Here is an 18,820-nt window from a genome sequence, read left to right as displayed (position 1 = left end):
TGCTTGGTACATATAAATATTTAGACTTATATTTTTCCAACTATTCATATATTTATATAAACATGTGTGGGAGATGTAAGTTTGATCCCTTCAGGCAGAGGAAGGACTGAATCCAGTTTCCCCGTTCTTGTGTGAGCACACTCATGTGTGTATATATCTACACAAATATAAATCACCACAAGTCAAACTTTTTATATGAAAGCTAGTTCTGCTCTCCACAGTCATAGCACATATACTGTTCTTAAAAGCAGAATGACTTTTCTGAAAATTGCAAGTATGTTCTTAAATTAAATTGTAAATGGATTGTTTCAGAAACTAATCTCTGGCATGGTTTTTGTTCCTGAACAATTTAATTGAGGGTATAATACAGTTTCTTCATTCTTTGCACGTAATGAGATATCATTGTGTATTTTTACTGAATTCAACAGGCTACCTAATGGAATGTTTTTTGCTGCCTCCACTCTCCTCTGTAATGCTGCTGGCCATCCCAGTGCTACAGGAAATCACCCTGCTGCCTGACAGAGCCAGTGACATGAGTGTGAAGCAGAAAATATTTTCACTAAGGGTTTCTTGTACTTGTTTGGGGAAATAATGACAGTGTTTCCACATAGTCAAGCCAGTAGTATGGCAGGTAAAATTCTAGATGGATAAAAGTGAAGCATTGTATGTTGAGAAAGGGTCCTGTGATGGGTTCTGAGCTGATTGTTACCATTCAGGATTTACAGATAATAAACCTTTAGTAATGCCAGTTTAATTACTTGTGGAAGTTAAGAAAACTCCTAGAAATATGGCTGTGTTGTTAGAAAAGGGATAGAGAAGAAAACAGTGCATTGTAGTGCTGCCATTCTAATCCAAGATGAATGCTGACTGCAGTTCTGGATTGTCTCCTCTCCCCCTGCTAGCACAGTGATGCAACAGAACAGAAGGTCCAGAGAGGTGCAGCAAAAATGATCAGTGGAGAAGCTTTTGTCTGAGTAACAGTGAACAAGGGCTCTTCACGTTGTAGGGGAGGGCAGTGCTATGATGTGTATAAAATCATGGACAGCACAGAGCACACAAGGAGGGCACACAGTGGACACCCACTGCATGTAGTGCAGAGCAGGTTCAAAATCAACAGCAGAAACTTATTCTGCCAGAGTAGGAACTTGTTCAGAGAAGAAACTTATTCACACAGAGCTGTGAAACTGCTTGCCTCAGACTAATGTGGATGTAGCCACATTTCACAGAGAAAAGCAAGGACAATTTTTCCCAAAGATTTTCTGAAAAAGACAGAAAGAAGCTTCAGAGAAGAGAAAAGCAATTCTTATCTCTACTCTCTACTCTTGTTATTTTGCACGTGTGAAATGTGTTAAGATATTGTTTACTTGAAGTAATTTATGAATTAGGTTCTACAAAAGATTGTTTCTTTAACTAATCAGTCAAAACTGTGTCTTAACTGTCAGGAGACAGTCACCAGTTTTCTCTAGTATCTTTTAGTACTCTTTATAGTATAGACATAGTATCATAACATAACATAACATAACATAATATAATGTAAATAATGTAGTTTTAATAAAGTGAATGTTTAGCATTCCCAAGCCTAAGAGTCAGATACCAATCATTCCCATGACAGGAGTGCCCTACTTTTACTATATGTGGATGCCAAAATTTTCATGAATTCAAGAAGTAAGCAGGCAAATTTACAGAAAATTAAGCTCTTAGGTATGAAGACAACACAAGTCATTTAGGAATTCCAGAAGCCAGAAAACTCCAAGCATAGAATTTTATTAGAAGCATGAGCATATACCTCCTTTTTTCTTAAGCTCTTTCTCATGTTTCTGCTTCAGATGGTTGCATGGTTCTGTGTATATTATTGCATGTCAAGTGTATGTATTAAACTGAGAGGAAAAATATAAAAATAACATAAAGGTCTGTGCAGCTTATCAGTGGAGAGTTGAAAGTATGGCATTTCATTCAGGAGTAGTAACAAAATTAATAGTATACCCTAAAATCTAAGTATAAAATACTGAATGCTAAATGACTAGGTTTCAGACTTCACAATATATTTTGCTTAAATATTGCACTAGATCTAAATAATATATAGGAGCAGATTTTCAGGTGGGCTGACAAAGAGTAAATGGTTTCCAAGAGATGATTGTAGGCTGTCAGAGCAGAAATGCATGAACCCAGAATGAACTTCAGAGAGCACAGGAGTTGTTCCAGTCTGTAGAATCAAACCTTTCTTGCTAGGAGAATTCAAGCATGAGCATTCACAGCTTTTTTTTTGGAAGAGCTTTTAGAAGTAGGATTTCTAAAAGATCTGAATCTCTCACACCTGTTCTACATCCCCTGCCAGTTCAGTTTTGAGATGCTGAGCTCACACAACTCAGATGTGCTAGTTACGTGTTCAACATCTTAAAAAATGCAACAGTGTTTGTGTTAACTCACAAATTCCTAAAAGTTGTGGGGTTTTTTTTATTCAGTGGAAGTAGGTAGGATTTTTGGGATAAGTATGGAGAGGTGTACGAAGGACAGCTAGTAAGAATGCTGGACCAGATCCTGCATAAAAGACAGTGACCACTGTCAGGTATTGAGCAAAAGGTTTTAGCAGGTTCAAAGCAGCCTTCCAGATCCCAGTATTACTTGTAAGGCATTTTGCCTTAGTTCTGTGGAATTCTGTCCTCTTTTTAGTGCAGTTCTGTCCTCTTGCCACCTGATCTCAAATAATTTTCATGCATATTCCACCACATGTTTTTATCTTGTTGAGTGACATCAACTTGATTGTGTCATTCCTTGTATTGGGAATGTTATCTTTCATGTCATCCAATGATTCTGGGGGCAGGTCTGGGTGGGGGAGTGGTGAGCGGGTAACTGGTGACAGCTTTTTAGGAAGTTTTCCTTCCATTGTCACCCAGGTGCCAATAATAATAATTGCATTTTTGGGGACTCACCTACCTATTCTGTTATAGAAACAATGAATCCTGTGGTCTTTCATCATCCCAGTCTTGGTTTTCACCTTGAATTTCCTGGTTTTACTGATTTTAAATCAGTAACTAGCAATTTTTTCCTTTCAAATATCAGTTTGATTTGATTAGATGTATGTATCATAGTTGCGCACCTGTATTCAACCAGCAAAATAATATATATCTCTGTTTTAGCTCTTTAATCACTACTTGCATCTGAGCACATTTCTTTTTTAATTAGAATTGTGCAATGTCATACATCTGCTTTGCATTTAGGACTGTAAAAATCCAGAAAGTGAAGCTTATTTGTTGCAGTTCATTTTGCAGTCATTTGTTCTTATAGCAAGGAAAATTTCAACTACAACTAGTTATTTTTTTCTTTAAGAACCAAGATACTGTATCAAGAAAGTGATCAAGAGGAGAAAAAGTAATTATGGTTCATAAAATGTATTTTTAATTAGTGTTTCATAATTATTTGAAATCTTATATAGTAATGATATAAAAATTTGTTTTATTGAATAAATATTTCATCTTCAATGAAATTTGTAATATGTTTTTTGAGGCTTTATATTAATCTATGAAAGTAAAACTGAAATTAATAATTAAACTTTAATAATGTAAAATTTTTGCTAAAATGCCATACTGTATGTTGAACAGAATAGGCCCATGTGTGTGTCGTACATCATACCTGCTTGTCTGGTGACCTGTCTTCAGCTGATTGCAGCCATGGCTCATGATCTGTAGCTTTTACAGTTATCTTGATAAGACACCCTCAGTGGTCTGCTGCTTGTCCCCTGCGGCCGATGGCCGTCCCTGGAGCTGCGGTGGCCGAGGGTGACGTAACCTCTCTAATTGTCCTTGCTTTTCACAGAGCAATGTCTCATCGTGGAGACACTGACTGCTGTTGGTGCCAGATTTCTGTGATCCAGGCTGAATTATTTTATTTAGCTAGTCACTACTTTTAAATTACATTAGCTAAAAGTAAATAGTACTGAAGTCTGAAATAGTTGTGGCTCCTTCACTGGGAAGCCGTAACTGTTCCAGGCAAGGTTTTATGTGTGTTTTATTTTCTGCATGGAATATTTTGCCAAATTAGAAGCCCCTTGAAGCCATCATTTATGTATAGTCAATTTAATTTCTTTCAGAGATTGTAAGCAGTTGTCTCTACGTATTGCTTTTGTATTGAATATACTTCAATCTTTATCCAGAAAGGTTTATTGAAATTTATTCCTCCCAACTTCAGCAGCTACTGTGGCGCCAGGCATTGAACAAGGCTTGTGAGCTTGCTGTCCTCTTCTTTCAGTGGTCACTATTCTGAGGAAACATCAAGGACAAAAGGAGAAAACACACAAAATTATGTACAGATAGGGAAGGTTTAAATTTGGTTGTAGGCCTGAACTGAAGAAAGGAAATGGGGAGGATGATTTCCCCTGGAATTGAATGCCAGATGCCATAGTTCCTATGAAACATGGAGCCAAAATCTGTCTGAGGAAATGGAGGCAGCAGCTTCCTACCGCCACCCATTCGTCTTGTAGGGTGCCAGGAGCAAATCTGCATTGCTAAAGCTAAGATTTGCAGGCATGAAGGTATCAGTATGGTATCATGTAATAGGATTTTAATTTTAATGGGCTAAAAATACAGTAAATTACAGGGTTTGATTGTTTTTTTAACCATCGTTTCCATTAGAGTGTTAATACATTCTTTGAAATCAAACACTTGAGTTTGAAAGCTGAGCATTCCAAAAAGTTGGAAAATGTTGAAATGAAGGTTGTTCAAACTGTTTTAATTTGTCTCTTGCATGTATGCATAATGATAAGATCTTTAATTATGTGATCACATAATTTTTTCACAGGAGGAATGCTGCCCAGAGAATAAATCAGGGGTATTTATTAAAGGAAGCTGTTGCCTCCAGAACCCTTGTCTTAATTGCTGGAAAGCAGAGTAATTTAAGTAGAGGGCTGCAGGAACCAAAAGCATTCTCTCCAGGGCATTTGAAAGCTCCACAGAAAGACTAGATTTTACTTTCTCCTTTTGAAAGGGGTTTTATGTGATTCTGGAAGGTCACTTATTTGGAAGTGGTCTCTATGTTTCTAGTTGCTGTGGCACACGGGCCAAGGTACCTGGGCTCTGGGCACAGCTGCATTTGGAATGAACACAAGTGTGCTTTGAATGTGTAAAACACTGTATGAATGCAAAGTCCTCTGAAAAGTACAGCCTGGAGTGCCCTGCACTGACGTGGCAGTGCCAGGATTGCCAGGAGACTTTTCTGGGTTTTAAGGAGCCAGATTCTAATCTGCAAACTGGAGATAGCATCACCCTACTACAGTTCAGTTAATTATATGTTTTGAAGCATTCTTTCTGAATACCATGTAAGGGAATTATATAGAATGTAAAATATATCATCATATAATTGTACAATTAATAGTTACAATATATTGCATATAAGCATATGCCATACATTATAATATATAACATGGAATCCCATTCTGGCTAACATCCTATAAGGGAAGCTTTGGGAACACTGCTAGATGAAGGGAATAAGAAGTATAAGCAATCACTTTGCAGTCTAAACAAAGGCAGAAGGCTACAAATGCTCAGTTCACTCCATAAAACTGAGCATTCCCTTTGTATTTGCTATCCTGCACTAGATGAGGCAAGGGTCTTGCAGAAGGAAAGAATAGCATGTAATCATTTAGTTAAAATTATGTCTAGGTATATGAGTGCTTCTGTCATTTTAATAGCTGGACTTTCTGCTGTGGCTGGTGGTGGGGTTGCCTGGCCACTCAAATGTGCTGAGACCTTTCAGATGCAGCTTTGGCAGATTTATTTTCCCCAAAGCATTTTGGGGAGAGGAAAGAAAAAAATGTTAGAACCAGATTTCTTGTTTGCTTTCTTGTCTTGCCTTTTTGACAACTGATTTTTGATGGAAGAAACTGAAATCCTGAAGACCAGTTGTTCCTTGTTTTTTATAAGGAAGGAGGAGTTTTTAACTTTTGCAGAGTTGGCACTTGAGTATATTGAGGATGTATGGAAATGTTTCAAGGTGAAGAGAGCCCTAATGAATATATTATATCTGTAATGTATTTAATGAGGAAAGAAGAAACATTTTTTTCTCCATTAGTCTAATTCTTGAAGACAAACTGATTATGGTTTTGTTTTCCATAAAACCATTCTAAGTCTAATATAAGGAATGCCACTTAATTTCCCAAACTAAACAGGAAATTTATTTTTAAAAAATAAAGTATTCATTATCTACATTTGAACTTATCCCTATAAATTTTGATCCCTGCTCTTAATTATCTTTTTTATGTGTTGCAAATGTAAATATGTTGTTATTTTGTATTAATAATATTCTGCATCTAAGCCTCAGAGTAAAACCCAATCAAGAGAAAAGGCTAAAATTATTTTCTTCTTCCTCTTGTTTTAAGTCTGTTCTGACACTTTTTTTAAAGTTGCATTTGCTATTTCTCAGGAGAATAAATTCATAAATCTCGTCTGCTTTGGTGAGGGAATTAATCTCCTATATTTGTACGTCTTCTATATCACACAGTATTATAGCATCACTTACAGTAGCTATTTTACTTTGCAAAATCAGTTAGAGGATATTAAGTAAATATCAATTTATCAATTGGAATGGACCAGATACTAGTTTTTTAGGCAATTTGCCTAAATTTGCTGTTTTAGAAGATGTCAATACCATGAATAGTAAGGAGTTACTACATTTTTCAAATAGCAGTCTGTAAAATATGGAAACATTGAATGATTGTTTTAAATTTAAAAGGCTCTTTTGTCATTCTCATGCATGTTTTAGATGAGACATTTTTCTCCTGAATTGGAAGGAAATGAGAGAGTAGCCTATCTGTTCATAATATTACTCACTTTTCCTGGTTACATGCATTTTTAAATGACTATAACATCTACTTTAAAAAAAAAAAAAAGAAGAAGAGCTAACTTCAGAAGAGCAGGAGTCTGGTTTGCTATTTATCTACTTTAATAGGCAGTATTTCACATGAAAGAATCTGTCTGGCTTCTTGTGAACTAACAGTGACAGGATGCAGGTATCATAAAGTACCATGCTTATGTGCTTCCCAGGTATAATTCTGATAACCACTGAAGGAGTGCTGCAGCCAAGTCTGGTTGGTTTATCTGTCTATAAATTTATTCTCTTTCTTAGACTGTATTTGAAGCATTTTAGTAAGAAGTTCAAACTTGGCAGTGAAGAAATAATACCAATGTAGATCTGTTTCATAATTTAACTTCAGTGTGAGGAACAAGACATTTAAACAGATTGTGAAAGTAATTTTTTCTTAACACAGTTTGCTTACAGTTCCTTACATTTTAAGCTGAAATGACTGATCTTTTGTGCCTACAAATGAAGACTGTTTTAATAATAATCTGCTCACATATGACAGAAACATACATATTGTCATGTAATCCTTTGTCCAAAGACTTACAATATGTTCTCCAGGCTAAGAAAGTACACTTATTACCTTTTCATGGTAACTGGGCAAATATTATGTATGATTCCCTATCTAAGTGATATCTGTGATATTTCCTTTCACATTCATCCTGCTGAGTGTGGTGTAACTACAAGAGCATTTTAGCTTGGATCAGGAGCATTTAAGCCATTCTGAAGTGAATCTCATTATTGTTCCCACTTGTTCCCCCATGATTCCCACAGCTGGAGCATGGGAGGTCGTTGGTTACAGGAGGAGGCAGTGGGAAGCTGGCTGGGGAGCACACAGTGTGTGCCTGCAGGAAAGAGCTGGCTCTGTGGGAGCCTGAGAGCAGCTGGGTGCCTCCTCTGAAGGGTGCTCAGCCTGGGCCCACGGGGTCTTCAGTGCCATAATAACCATAAATGAGACATACAGCAGTGCTGGCATCCACATTGGAGTGATCCAGTTGGAATTCTGTTGCTCCTCTGTGGCTCCAACTCTGGAGTTGCCTGCTGCCTTCTCTTGTGCAGCCTCATACTGGGTGTGCACAGTGAGAGGGGCTGGGAGCCCAGGAGCTGTCAGGTGCTCCTTGTGTGCCAACATTACAGCCAAGCTGCTGACAGGGCAGTGCCATGCCTATGGGGCAAGAAGCAATAATATGTGACCCCATGCTGTCAGTTAACAGTATGTTGATCAGTATTTTGTTTTTGTCTCTCCACAGTCACCAATTATAACAATGTGGTAGAAGCAAACTCAGACTCAGATGATGAAGATAAATTGCATATAGTGGAAGAGGAAAGTGTAACGGATGCAGCAGACTGTGATGCTAGTGTGCCAGAAGATGACTTGCCAACGGACCATATAGTGTTACCAGAAAGCAGTGAAAGGGAAGGCAGTACAAACACTTGTTGGGAAGATGAAGGTATGTTCATTCTACTGATGATACTATATAAACAAAGTTTTCTACAATGAAAGTTCAATAGAACTTTTTTGGTCCCTTTATTACTGAAATAACATGTAAGATTTACAATCAAAAAAGAGGTTTTATAACATATTTATTATACCATACTTCATGTTATTCATTTATTATTTGAAGCAGATTCAGAGGTGCATTAATTCTGTTGGCATTGTTTATCAGGAGCTTCCAGACTCTAGATGTAGCATTCCAAAAGCTGATTAAAGACTAGTTACTTGATCTTGGTTTTTTCAAGTCTTTGCCTGGCAGGTTTCTGCCAGAGCTCCTTGTAAGGTTTGGGTTTGGCTTAGCTTGGGGAGTAAGCAGTAAACAAAAAACTTGAAAAAAAAATCATATGTTAATTTCTCTCTTTTTCACAGAAAAAATATTTTTTAGATTATTACTTTTAGAATTGGCTCTGTAAGTCATAATGAATCATTATTTTGAAAATACTGGAACAAGGTAAGTGTTGCACATATAATGCAGAAGGTTTAGAACCTGAAAATTTTAAACAGACAGGAAATGGGTCTTTTTTTACCATGGAATCAGATACTGAGTTTCATAATATCACACAGCATGCTTACTTTTGAGCCAAATTGGGATAAATGCATAAATTAGTGGAATTTACTGTGGAATTTGTCCTTAATGCCCTGAAAGATACAGGATGTTTTTCAGCATATCTGAAGTCCAGCCATAATTCCTAGCATCCACCTTTTAACACTGGTGGTTTAATACACAGCACATGACCTCACATCTAAATAAACGAAAAGGAGTCATATGGCCTCCAACTGCAGTCCAGCTGAGAGAGAGCAGCTGAGAGCTCAAAGAATAGCATCAGCTCAGCCTGTTTTTACATAGCTGCTACTGCCAAGGTATGCTGTGCTGGGGAAATGAGTATTTTGGAGCTAAATTATTGGGTAGGTAATTTTCTTAGTTCTCCTGTAATATCTTTGCTCTCCTGCAGGCTTCAGAAATTGTGGTTACATTAAAGTGGGCTCTGGGTAGGTTTGAACTTTTCAAGCACAGGTGTAGGAAATCTGAAAAGGGGGAGGAAGAAGAGCACTGGCTCCAAGACATTTGGGATCAAGACCTCTTGGACTGGATGTTGTCTGGATATGTGCCCATCACACAACATCTCGGGCTACTTCCTGGGGGTTTTCAGGGCTCTAGACATGTGATGCTATCTTTTTTGACTCCTTATGTGAAATACACAATTTTTAACCTTTAAAAATTTGTTTGCTAAAATTCTGACTTCTCTTTAATGTTAAATTCTTCTGTGGTTGAAGATTTGCAGTGTAAGCAATGTTTCTCTGCTTTGGAGTTTGCTAATAAAGACAAAATTTCTTTGGTAGCCAGTCAAAAGATTAATCAATTGCCATACAAACTTGTTCAACAACCACAACTTTGCTCTGCAAAAATTATGTATTCTGAAGCCTCTTTCGTAACAGTCTGGAAGAGTTTTTTAATTTGATAATAGGGTTTTTAAAAATAAATAGTTAAAATTTCTGGCAATGGCTATATGAGAAAAGTGAGGCTACATTAGGTTTTATGGAGCTTTGATTTGCTAGGGTAGAATACTGTTTACTCTTTTGATAGCTTTCCTAGAAGGAAAGGTATGAGCTGAAAATCACATCATCAGTCTTGGCTACATGTTAGAAATATGAAGAGAGGTACTGAATACATACACGATCTAGGGAAATGTTCTGGGGTAGATGGTGTGCAGCTATCTTCAAAACTGGTGATTATCTTTAGAAAAATATACTCTACAGCAGTTTTAGTAAGTTGTACTTAATCAGTAAAGTAGTACTCAGTAGTTCTGGGTTTAGTTGAACTTGACAGAATGAGTTTTTTGCATATTTATTCTGTTCACGAATTGCCAAGAATAGAAACAACACACTAACATTTCTCTATCAGATTAGTTTCCTTCCGTTTCCAGTCATTCTAACTGAATTTCTAAAACACCCTAGGAACAGGTGTTTTAAATATAAGGTGTGTTTCTCAAGAGGTTTAACTGAAACAGTCCTACGGGTTTAAAAAAGTGAACCACGTGTATCCTGTACATGTTGTTGACAGTGTGCCAGCATTCATGTGTGCAATGATTCTCTAATATGATTTTTCTTTGCTTTAGTTAGAAGTAAAACCTATGCTACAATTAAAAGGAAAAAAAAAAGCAGGAGTTAATGTATTAATGCTCTTAAAAGAGCATTATTATGTGCTATAAGTGTTTAGCAAACCTGGAGGTCTCAGGACTGGAACTAAGATATCTTTGAAAAAAATATAAATATGTTTTATGTTTATGTGCTTTCTGAAATTCAGAAATTCCTTTAAGTCATCAAATTTTAGCTTGAGCCTATATGCCCAGAAGTGTGCTAGCATTTGGTGGGTTGCATGTGGCATGTTTTTGATCAAAAAGCAAACAACCAATCAATACTGCAAGCTGTATATAGTGCTTGCTACATGAATATCAGAAAATTAGCTATGAAGGGTTTAAATTAGAAGCTCTCTTGATGGACTTTGGAATTTATTTCCTTCTCTGAAGATAAAGACTGCAGTGGAAATTTCAGTGAAGTTTGTCTTTCTGCCTACAGCCAAAATTTCCACTTTGCTACTGGTTTCAATTTGATCAGTTATCTTAGCCACGCAGAGATCTTTACTGTCAGCCAATGTCAGTAGTTGTCAGGCATGTTTGCTGCTAGTTAACACTGTTCCCTGTCATCTGAAAATCATCAGCATTTAACACTGGGGAGCCCCACTGTGTCTCTTAGCAGTAGCTCATAAGCAGTGATGAGATGTAGAAGCCCAAGAACTTGTTTTACAGCTATCTGGTATGTCCAGCTGCAATACCAGGATGGATATTCATGACCTAGATGCTATTTGTGGAGACCTCTATTTGAGCTGTCATTTAGCAGGTAGTTTGGATTTCCTCTGGAACTCAGAGCTGTGACTTCTGCTTGGTGGAACAGTGTCTTAAGGCCTGGTTCCCCATCATCACATCCCACATCTCACATCACATCCCATTCTGTTGTTTCACTGTTTATCACTGTGTGATAACTGGGCTTCTGAGGGCACAATTGCAACGTTGCCTGTATATGTGGACCATACATAGCTATAAAGATCTATTTAATATTATATAATTAATATAATATCTATTTAATATTTTTCAAGTTATTAATTATTCCTACAGCATTTCCCTGTGGAAAAAGGTTTCTCCTTGTCTTATACTCTGCTTTTAGTTATTGGGAAAAGACAGTGCCAACAGAGATTAGGGTTATTAGGATTGAGAGGGAGTTTTACTTCACCAGATTAATCTATAATTCCATAAATTCCTTGACATTCTCTTGGGAAGCATAACTTTTATTTGTAATGAAGCCAGTGGAATTTACTGGAGACCATGCTATTTAAATTTCCAGAGTAATAACTTACTGATTGATATCCCCCCTCATGTAGATCATATTTCATAATGGAGAAAAATCACAATCATCAAAAACCCTTCTTTAAAGGAAAACAATGGGTTTGTATTGTGTTTGATTTCAAGAAATTAAATTTTAGGTTTAAATTTGCTTTACGTCCAGTCGTCCATCTTACAAACTCTGAACCAAGTCTGGTACCATGACCCAAAATTTGAGGGGTTTTTAGATGTCAGTTGAAATGAAGGTAAGATTAGAGAGTTGCAGTTTCCTTTTAAACACATTTCTTGTTTAAAGTAAGCATGTGTTTGAATTGTCACTACTTGCAGATACCTTGGGTCTGTGGTCTTAGGTCAAAGTAGGAAGAATTCAGCTTTTCCTTTGAGGAAGCTGGTATTATTTGAGAACTTAAAAGTTCTAGGATTTATCGTCTTCCTTCCATAAAGGAGAAATTGGCTTCTTCTGTAATTAAAAAGCTGGAATGTTCTGGGTTTTTCACTTGCCAACCTGAAGGATTTCTTCCTGCACTGAAGCAAAGTGAAGTAATAGAAGTGTAACAGTTGCCATTTCAGGTCAGAGCAGCTGCGTACTCTAACCTTCTGCATCACCTAGAAGGCCTTTTCTAGAGTGTAGGTCTGAAGCATCCCAGGATTCCATAATGAAACTATAAAATTACATTTCAGTTTCACATCTATTGGCATAGCACAGTACTGCTAAAGAGCAAACCAAGCAGTGTAGCTCTGCTGTGTACTCCTGCCATGAGCCAGGTACCGACAGAAATGTCAGCAGTGGCTTTTCCTGTGGGAGCTTCCCAGTCCGTGCTAACCAATGGCCCGAAATGAAGAACAACTTGGCTGTTTATTGATTTGCACCAACAACCTGTTGGTGCAAATTAAAATTAAAACTTCCATGCTGCATCCTTGAGGGCTGCAGCTCAGCAGAGCTGGGGCAGCAGGTTGGCTCCACAGTGCTGGCTCATACCGAGTACTGGAACCGATACGTGAAGCATATCTGCAGTGCACAGTTGTTCTGAAGGGGGAGCACGTGTTTAAAATCCTTTTTTGTTTTTTAATTTTTTAAGGCAATCACAGCCTTAAGTGGTTTCCAGATGATTTGCAAGAAAGAGAACACATTAGGTTGCTGTTTGCAGGCATTACCAGCAAATTATCAATCATTTCTGAAAACCGCTAATTGGAGAAAATAACATAACTGCATTTGTTTTATGATGCTCTGATTTCTGGAAATAATATTCCAGTGTATCAGATGGCTGCATTTGTAGATGGGGTCACTTAAGGAGTTGACTCTCTATTTGCTGGTGAAACACACTGTCCATGACTTTACCTCTCTTCACATAATGGTCAGTGTTTAGTATTGCTTCCTTTTTAGGTTTGGTTTTCTTAAGTATGAAATATCTTTGTGGTTCAGCTGATCACACACTGCTGAAGTAATGTGCCATCCATTTTTCTGAAAGAACATTGTGTTTAAATGCACTTCTAAACGAGACAGAAATGGAAAGCACTGATGAAGAAATACCTCAAGTATATTAAGTTGTTGGCGTGCATGTGGCTTTTGTTGTTGTTTTGTGAGGTTTTCTTTAAATATTCATTCTTTTTGTGAAATGTGCTATTTCAGCTGGAAAAGAAAGAAAGGAAATCCTGGGGCCTGAAGCTCAGACAGATGAAATTGGATGTACAGGTATTTCTTTGTTAATCTGAGTCCCTTATTCATAAAATGCTATTGAATTTTGGTTAGGTATCATTGCAAAAGCTTTGCAATTCTCCCACCTCTGTTTATAAAAGTGCTTTGCTTTTCCATGCTAAAGGTCTTAAACTGTAAAAGCTGTTTTAGGTGAGGAAAAAAGTCTGGGCATCTTTTGGTGTCCAGGTTCCAGAGGTGTAGGTGACCAGTGACACAGAGCAGCCCTCCCTCCCAAGGACTGACCGTACAGCTCCAGCAGCACCGTGTCTCCAAAGGGCAGAACAAGGAGTAGCAATGATCTTACATGTAGGGTCAACAGGGAGTGTTTTAAACTATGAAGAAGTATACAAAAATAGACTTAAGCTAATATTGTATTTTATTATCGGCTCCTCTGCTTGGACTGATTACACAGAAGGCAAAATAAAATGTGTACTTCAGTTTCAGACTCAAACAAAAACAGGTGGTTTGTTATTTTTTCCATTTCTCTGCTTGACAGAAGATTAATATATATCCCATCCAACTTCTTAATAGTTTGTGGAGGGTTTGTTTAATGCCCTTACTAGATAGGTAGATAATATCAGCATAAGTCTTATTTAAAAGCAAACCTACATCTAAACACATTGATATGTTTTAAACTCTGGTTTCACACATTCTTTTCAGTTCCTATAAAGTCAGTTCTTCCCACATGAGTATAGAGAGCTGCATTATTCATTGCATTACAGTCTACATATGAGAGACTGCCTCATGTCATAAAAAGATTGTGTCAAATTTTAAATTGAGTATGTGACTTCACACTGAGAGATGAATCACAAAACTTCTCTTTCCTATTAAAAATATACCTCACATTAATAGTGGAGAACATCTGTAATGATTTAAGGTGCTGCAGGCAGAGCTTTCACAAAATGTTCCACCATGGTAAAAATAAACTCTATGAACAATGTATTTAGGCAAATACTTGGGATCAAATATTTATCATACAAGCATTAAGTAAAATATTTAATTTGTTATTTGCTAATTTTGCAATACAGTTGTTCATTGGGTTTTTCTTTTAAGTTTTTAAGTGGGAAATGTTGAAAGTTGTTGACTAGATCTGAAGCCTTTTTGGTAGCCATTTCCAACACCACAGAACAAGCCAGTGAGAGTTCAAGTTTGCTGCATTTATCTGGCCAGGTTTTTACTGAGTTTAAATATCTTCTGATTTTGTGCTAATAAACAGCTATAAATTACATTAAAAAATGTGTCTTGAAGGCAACAAAAGTACTTTTGCAAACACAGGAGATGGTAAACAGGCCTTCCAACTACAAGGCCTAAATCATAATTAATGTTGCATTTAAGATTTTTCGGGAAACTGAGAAGAATGGCTAAATTATAAAATGCACTGAGTTAGGCAAACTGTGTTTAGTCAAGTTTTTAAATATCATTATCCTACCAGTCCTTCCAAAACATGGCATAATCTGGCATCTTAAAGGACTTGCGCTATGCTAGTATCTGTAAAGAGTTTTTAAATACTTGGCTTGAGGGAGATTTGACAATGTGAATTACTGAATCTCATTTATGTTCTTTTTAAACTTAATTTTATATCTTGTGTCTTGTTTTTCACACTTAGTAAAAGAAGATGAATGTGATTCTGATGCAGAGAATGAGCAAAACCATGACCCTAATGTTGAAGAATTCCTTCAACAAGAAGATACAGCTGTTATCTACCCTGAAGCACCTGAGGAGGACCAGAGACAAGGCACGCCAGAAGCTAGTGGTCAGGATGAGAATGGTAAATATGTCATCAGTTCAGTTCTTATGAAATCAGTTGAACTCACTCCTTGACCCAAAACTTCTGCTGTGCTTAATGAGACAGCAGTGCATATACACACAACTACAGAGGGAAAAAATCTTAATTAAATAATTGTAAGAGGATAGGATCATCATGCAAAAAACATTGCCACTTGATTTTGTAAACAAGACATGCCCTGGGATTCACTTGTATGAGTACCTAAATGATAGCCTAGTCATTGAAGAGTTCATGCTTTCATAAATCCATTCAACATTCTTATATGAAAGAACAGAATAAACATTTATTAAATATAAGAGAAGTAAAGCAAAATAGTACAATTTTGTATAGGAATAACTTAAGGAGACTTATAACATATTTCTTTTCTTTTTCATATTTCTAAACAAAGCTCCCAATAGGACCTATTAGATAGAATTTCTTTTATTGGGTAGCCAGTCTATGACAGGCTTTTGGTGTTTTTTGCCCGAAAGGACAGCAGCAGAGAAAAAAGAAGCATTGTTCATACAAAAATGTTTATGTGAAAAAAATAATGACCTGTTGTTATTTTTAAGTAGATATAGTTTTTTCCTTCTGAAGAAGTTTCATGCTTAAGGTGTTCTCTATGAGATGAGAGGTTACTCTTTGTTCATTTATTCATCATGAAATATTTGAAGATGAATGCTGTTGAGATTGGTTTTGCATTCTGTGTGTTTTCTCAGCTTAGCTTGTGTCAATTGGAGTATTTATGATTTTTCAAGAAAAAGTAATAGCCTACATAAATGGTTAGGAGTTGTGTTCTAGTTGTTTTAAGAAATCAATATAACTGAGCAAATAGATGTCATTGTACTGGAGTCTGAGGGAGAGCAGTGAAAGATGTAAAGATAACCTTTTTGTTCTGCTCCTCCAGAGATTTTATGCTGTTACAGATTTTACTTTAAAAAGTGCATTCATTAATTTAAGATTTTAATATGTGTTTGCAGTGACACATTGTCAAGTTAGTTTTACAGACTTGTCATATGATTTCCATGTAATCATTAAAAATACACATTTGTATTAATCATTTAAATTGGACCTATCCCAGAACTTCACTGAGAAGTGATCACAATGCTGAATAATAGTGTTTGGTGTTTTAATCATTTTGGAACAGAAAATGCCAAAAATGTAGTGACATTTTGTAAACATGCATGCTTCCAAACTGGGAGAGTAGACAAGAGAAGTGACAGAATCAGAGTTTTTTTGTGATTTGGGGAAACTGTTTTCATTTCTCCATTTCCTCCAATGGAAATAGAATTTTAGTTAACATGCTTTTTCCACTGAGTTGTATTTATGCTGAAATGGAGTATTCTTTATGTCAGATGAGTTGAATTATAGATGGTAAAAAGAGAACTGAAAGGAAGTATACTTGGTCTAGACACACTAGGGATGGCTTTCTTTTTGGACAACTCAGCTAAACCAGGAAAGGCAGAAATGTATAGAACAACAAAAAAAATCCCTGTGGGTAGGGATTATTTTGATTGTTACTACAGCAAGTGTAAAAGAACCTGTATGACAAAAAATGTGGTGATTTTCAGTAAAAAGGAAAAGTGATCTGATTGCTTTTCACTGATGCAAGATCAGTGGCACATTCAGTAAAAATTAAGTCAGTAAATTCCACACAAACAGAATTAATGGCTACTTCATAGAACACATTACCAATCTGTGGTGATAACTGCTGGAAGAGGTCATGAAGGTAAATAATTCAGAAGTACTTTCTAAAGTACTGGTTCATTTAATGAGCATTAATAATTCTTGCACTTCTGAAACTTAAAATGACAGCGTGTACAAATGTGCCCCTTGTGCGTCAGAGCATAAAATGTTAATCAGTAAAGACCTTCCACCTTTCTCATGCTCAGCACAGTGTGTAGGTGCATCATTGCAACATTTGCTTCCTGTTTGACTTGGAGCAAGGAAGAGTAGCATGGTCATTGGAGGATATCACACCTATAAATTGATGGTTTGATCAAATACAGCAAACCCTACATTTATTTGAACAAACCTTTATCAATAAATTTACAAAGAAGTATTTTTTTCAGTTCTTTTAAAAACTAATTTTTCAAGGATTGAATGAGTTACTATTCATGGAGGGCTAAAGATATGCTGGTAAGAAGGGATGGAGCTAAAACTTCGTAAATGGTGACTTCTTGAAATAGACATGTGTAATTAATATTTACCTTCAATCTGGTTTCACTTTTCCCTGTACAATACAGAAGTACTTTATGAAAGCCAGCAAAATAGATTCCGTGGACCACATTAGACTCATATATATGGCCACACATTTGATCTCTACTTTTTGTCCTGCAGACAGTATGTCCTACTAACACATACATATCTGTAAATCATTGAATGGTTTGGGTTAAACAGGGCCTTTAAAGGTCATCTAGGTCCAACTTCCCTGAAATGAGCTGGGACATCTTCAACTTTATCTTGTTGCTCAGAACCCTATCCAAGCTGGTCGTGAATATTTCCAGGAATGCAACATTTGCTACCCTTGCAGGCAACCTGTTGAAGTATTTGACCACCCTTATCATGAACATTTTTTCTTTATATCTAGTCTCCATATACTCTCTTTTGGTTGAAAACTATTCCTCCTTATCCTATCAGCATATTGTGCTGACTCTCTCCAAGGTACATTGGGGCAACGATGCCATAGTGTGTGAGCTTGCATAATCCCTGTGGAAAAAATCTAAATTATCACGAGTCCTTCTCTAAAAGAAATGGAGCTTCCAGCAGCTGCATGTTTTCTTACGGTAATAGGTGTAAATGTAAAGCCTGTTTGTTGCTGGTAATAAGTTTGGAACTTGTTTATTTAATTGTGGTGCCTTGTGTCTCCTGTGCAGGAACTCCTGACGCGTTTTCCCAGCTGCTCACCTGCCCGTACTGCGACCGCGGGTACAAGCGCTTTACCTCTCTGAAGGAACACATCAAATACCGCCATGAGAAGAACGAGGATAACTTCAGCTGCTCCTTGTGCAGTTACACCTTTGCGTACAGAACGCAGCTCGACCGCCACATGACATCACACAAATCAGGAAGAGACCCAGTAAGTGGCATTTGAGCTAAGGGTTATTGTCCTCTGTAGCAACGCTGTGGTTTGTTATGTGGGCAGAAATGTGCAGAGCGGGTAAACTGTTCACAGCAGATCATCTGTGTGCTGATGGTCCAGTCCCAGAGAGCACACTCAAGCTTGCTGCTCAAGTCAGGCTTTTTCTGTAGCTGTCAAAAGTTGAGATCTCAATTCCTGTTTTCATTCATCTAGGCAGTAGGGTTGTTTTCAGAAGTGCTTTATTACATTTATAGGTAATTTGTTGGTTTTTTCTGTTCATTGGCTACCACTGCATAAAAATTATGACTTAAATCTAATTTCAAGCCTTTAATGAAACATTTCCGTTTTATTTTCATAAGTGCTGCTTGAATAATTCCCAATTTAATGTAGCATTTTTGTCCTTAAGAAACAAACCATTGTGTTGCTTGAACTGTGAGGTACAGTTTTTAAATGCAATTCATGCTGTAAGACAATATACAAATAATTAGTGTTTAAAAGATGGTGTTAAATGTGCTAAATATGGTGTTAAGTACTA

General features: G+C 36.8%; 1 protein-coding gene across 8 annotated transcripts in view; it reads left to right on the top strand.

Moving 5' to 3' along the window:
• The window catches only part of ZEB1 (zinc finger E-box binding homeobox 1), a 121,157-nt gene that overhangs the window by 88,753 nt on the left and 13,584 nt on the right, over positions 1-18,820 (top strand). For 6 of the 8 annotated variants that reach the window (XM_064400805.1, XM_064400781.1, XM_064400956.1 and 3 more), the window contains exons 2-5: positions 8,100-8,300; positions 13,373-13,435; positions 15,045-15,206; positions 18,080-18,282. In XM_064400805.1, the coding sequence (XP_064256875.1) occupies positions 8,100-8,300; positions 13,373-13,435; positions 15,045-15,206; positions 18,080-18,282 (629 nt within the window). The remainder of the gene's footprint in view (positions 1-8,099; positions 8,301-13,372; positions 13,436-15,044; positions 15,207-18,079; positions 18,283-18,820) is intronic. The other 2 variants (XM_064400868.1, XM_064401075.1) reach the window with 1 other exon arrangement.

Source organism: Passer domesticus, chromosome 1, assembly GCF_036417665.1.
Source record: "Passer domesticus isolate bPasDom1 chromosome 1, bPasDom1.hap1, whole genome shotgun sequence".
Taxonomy (NCBI): Eukaryota; Metazoa; Chordata; class Aves; order Passeriformes; family Passeridae; genus Passer; species Passer domesticus.
The sequence above is the reverse complement of the archived record's forward strand: the minus strand, read 5'-3'. Positions and strand labels throughout refer to the sequence as shown.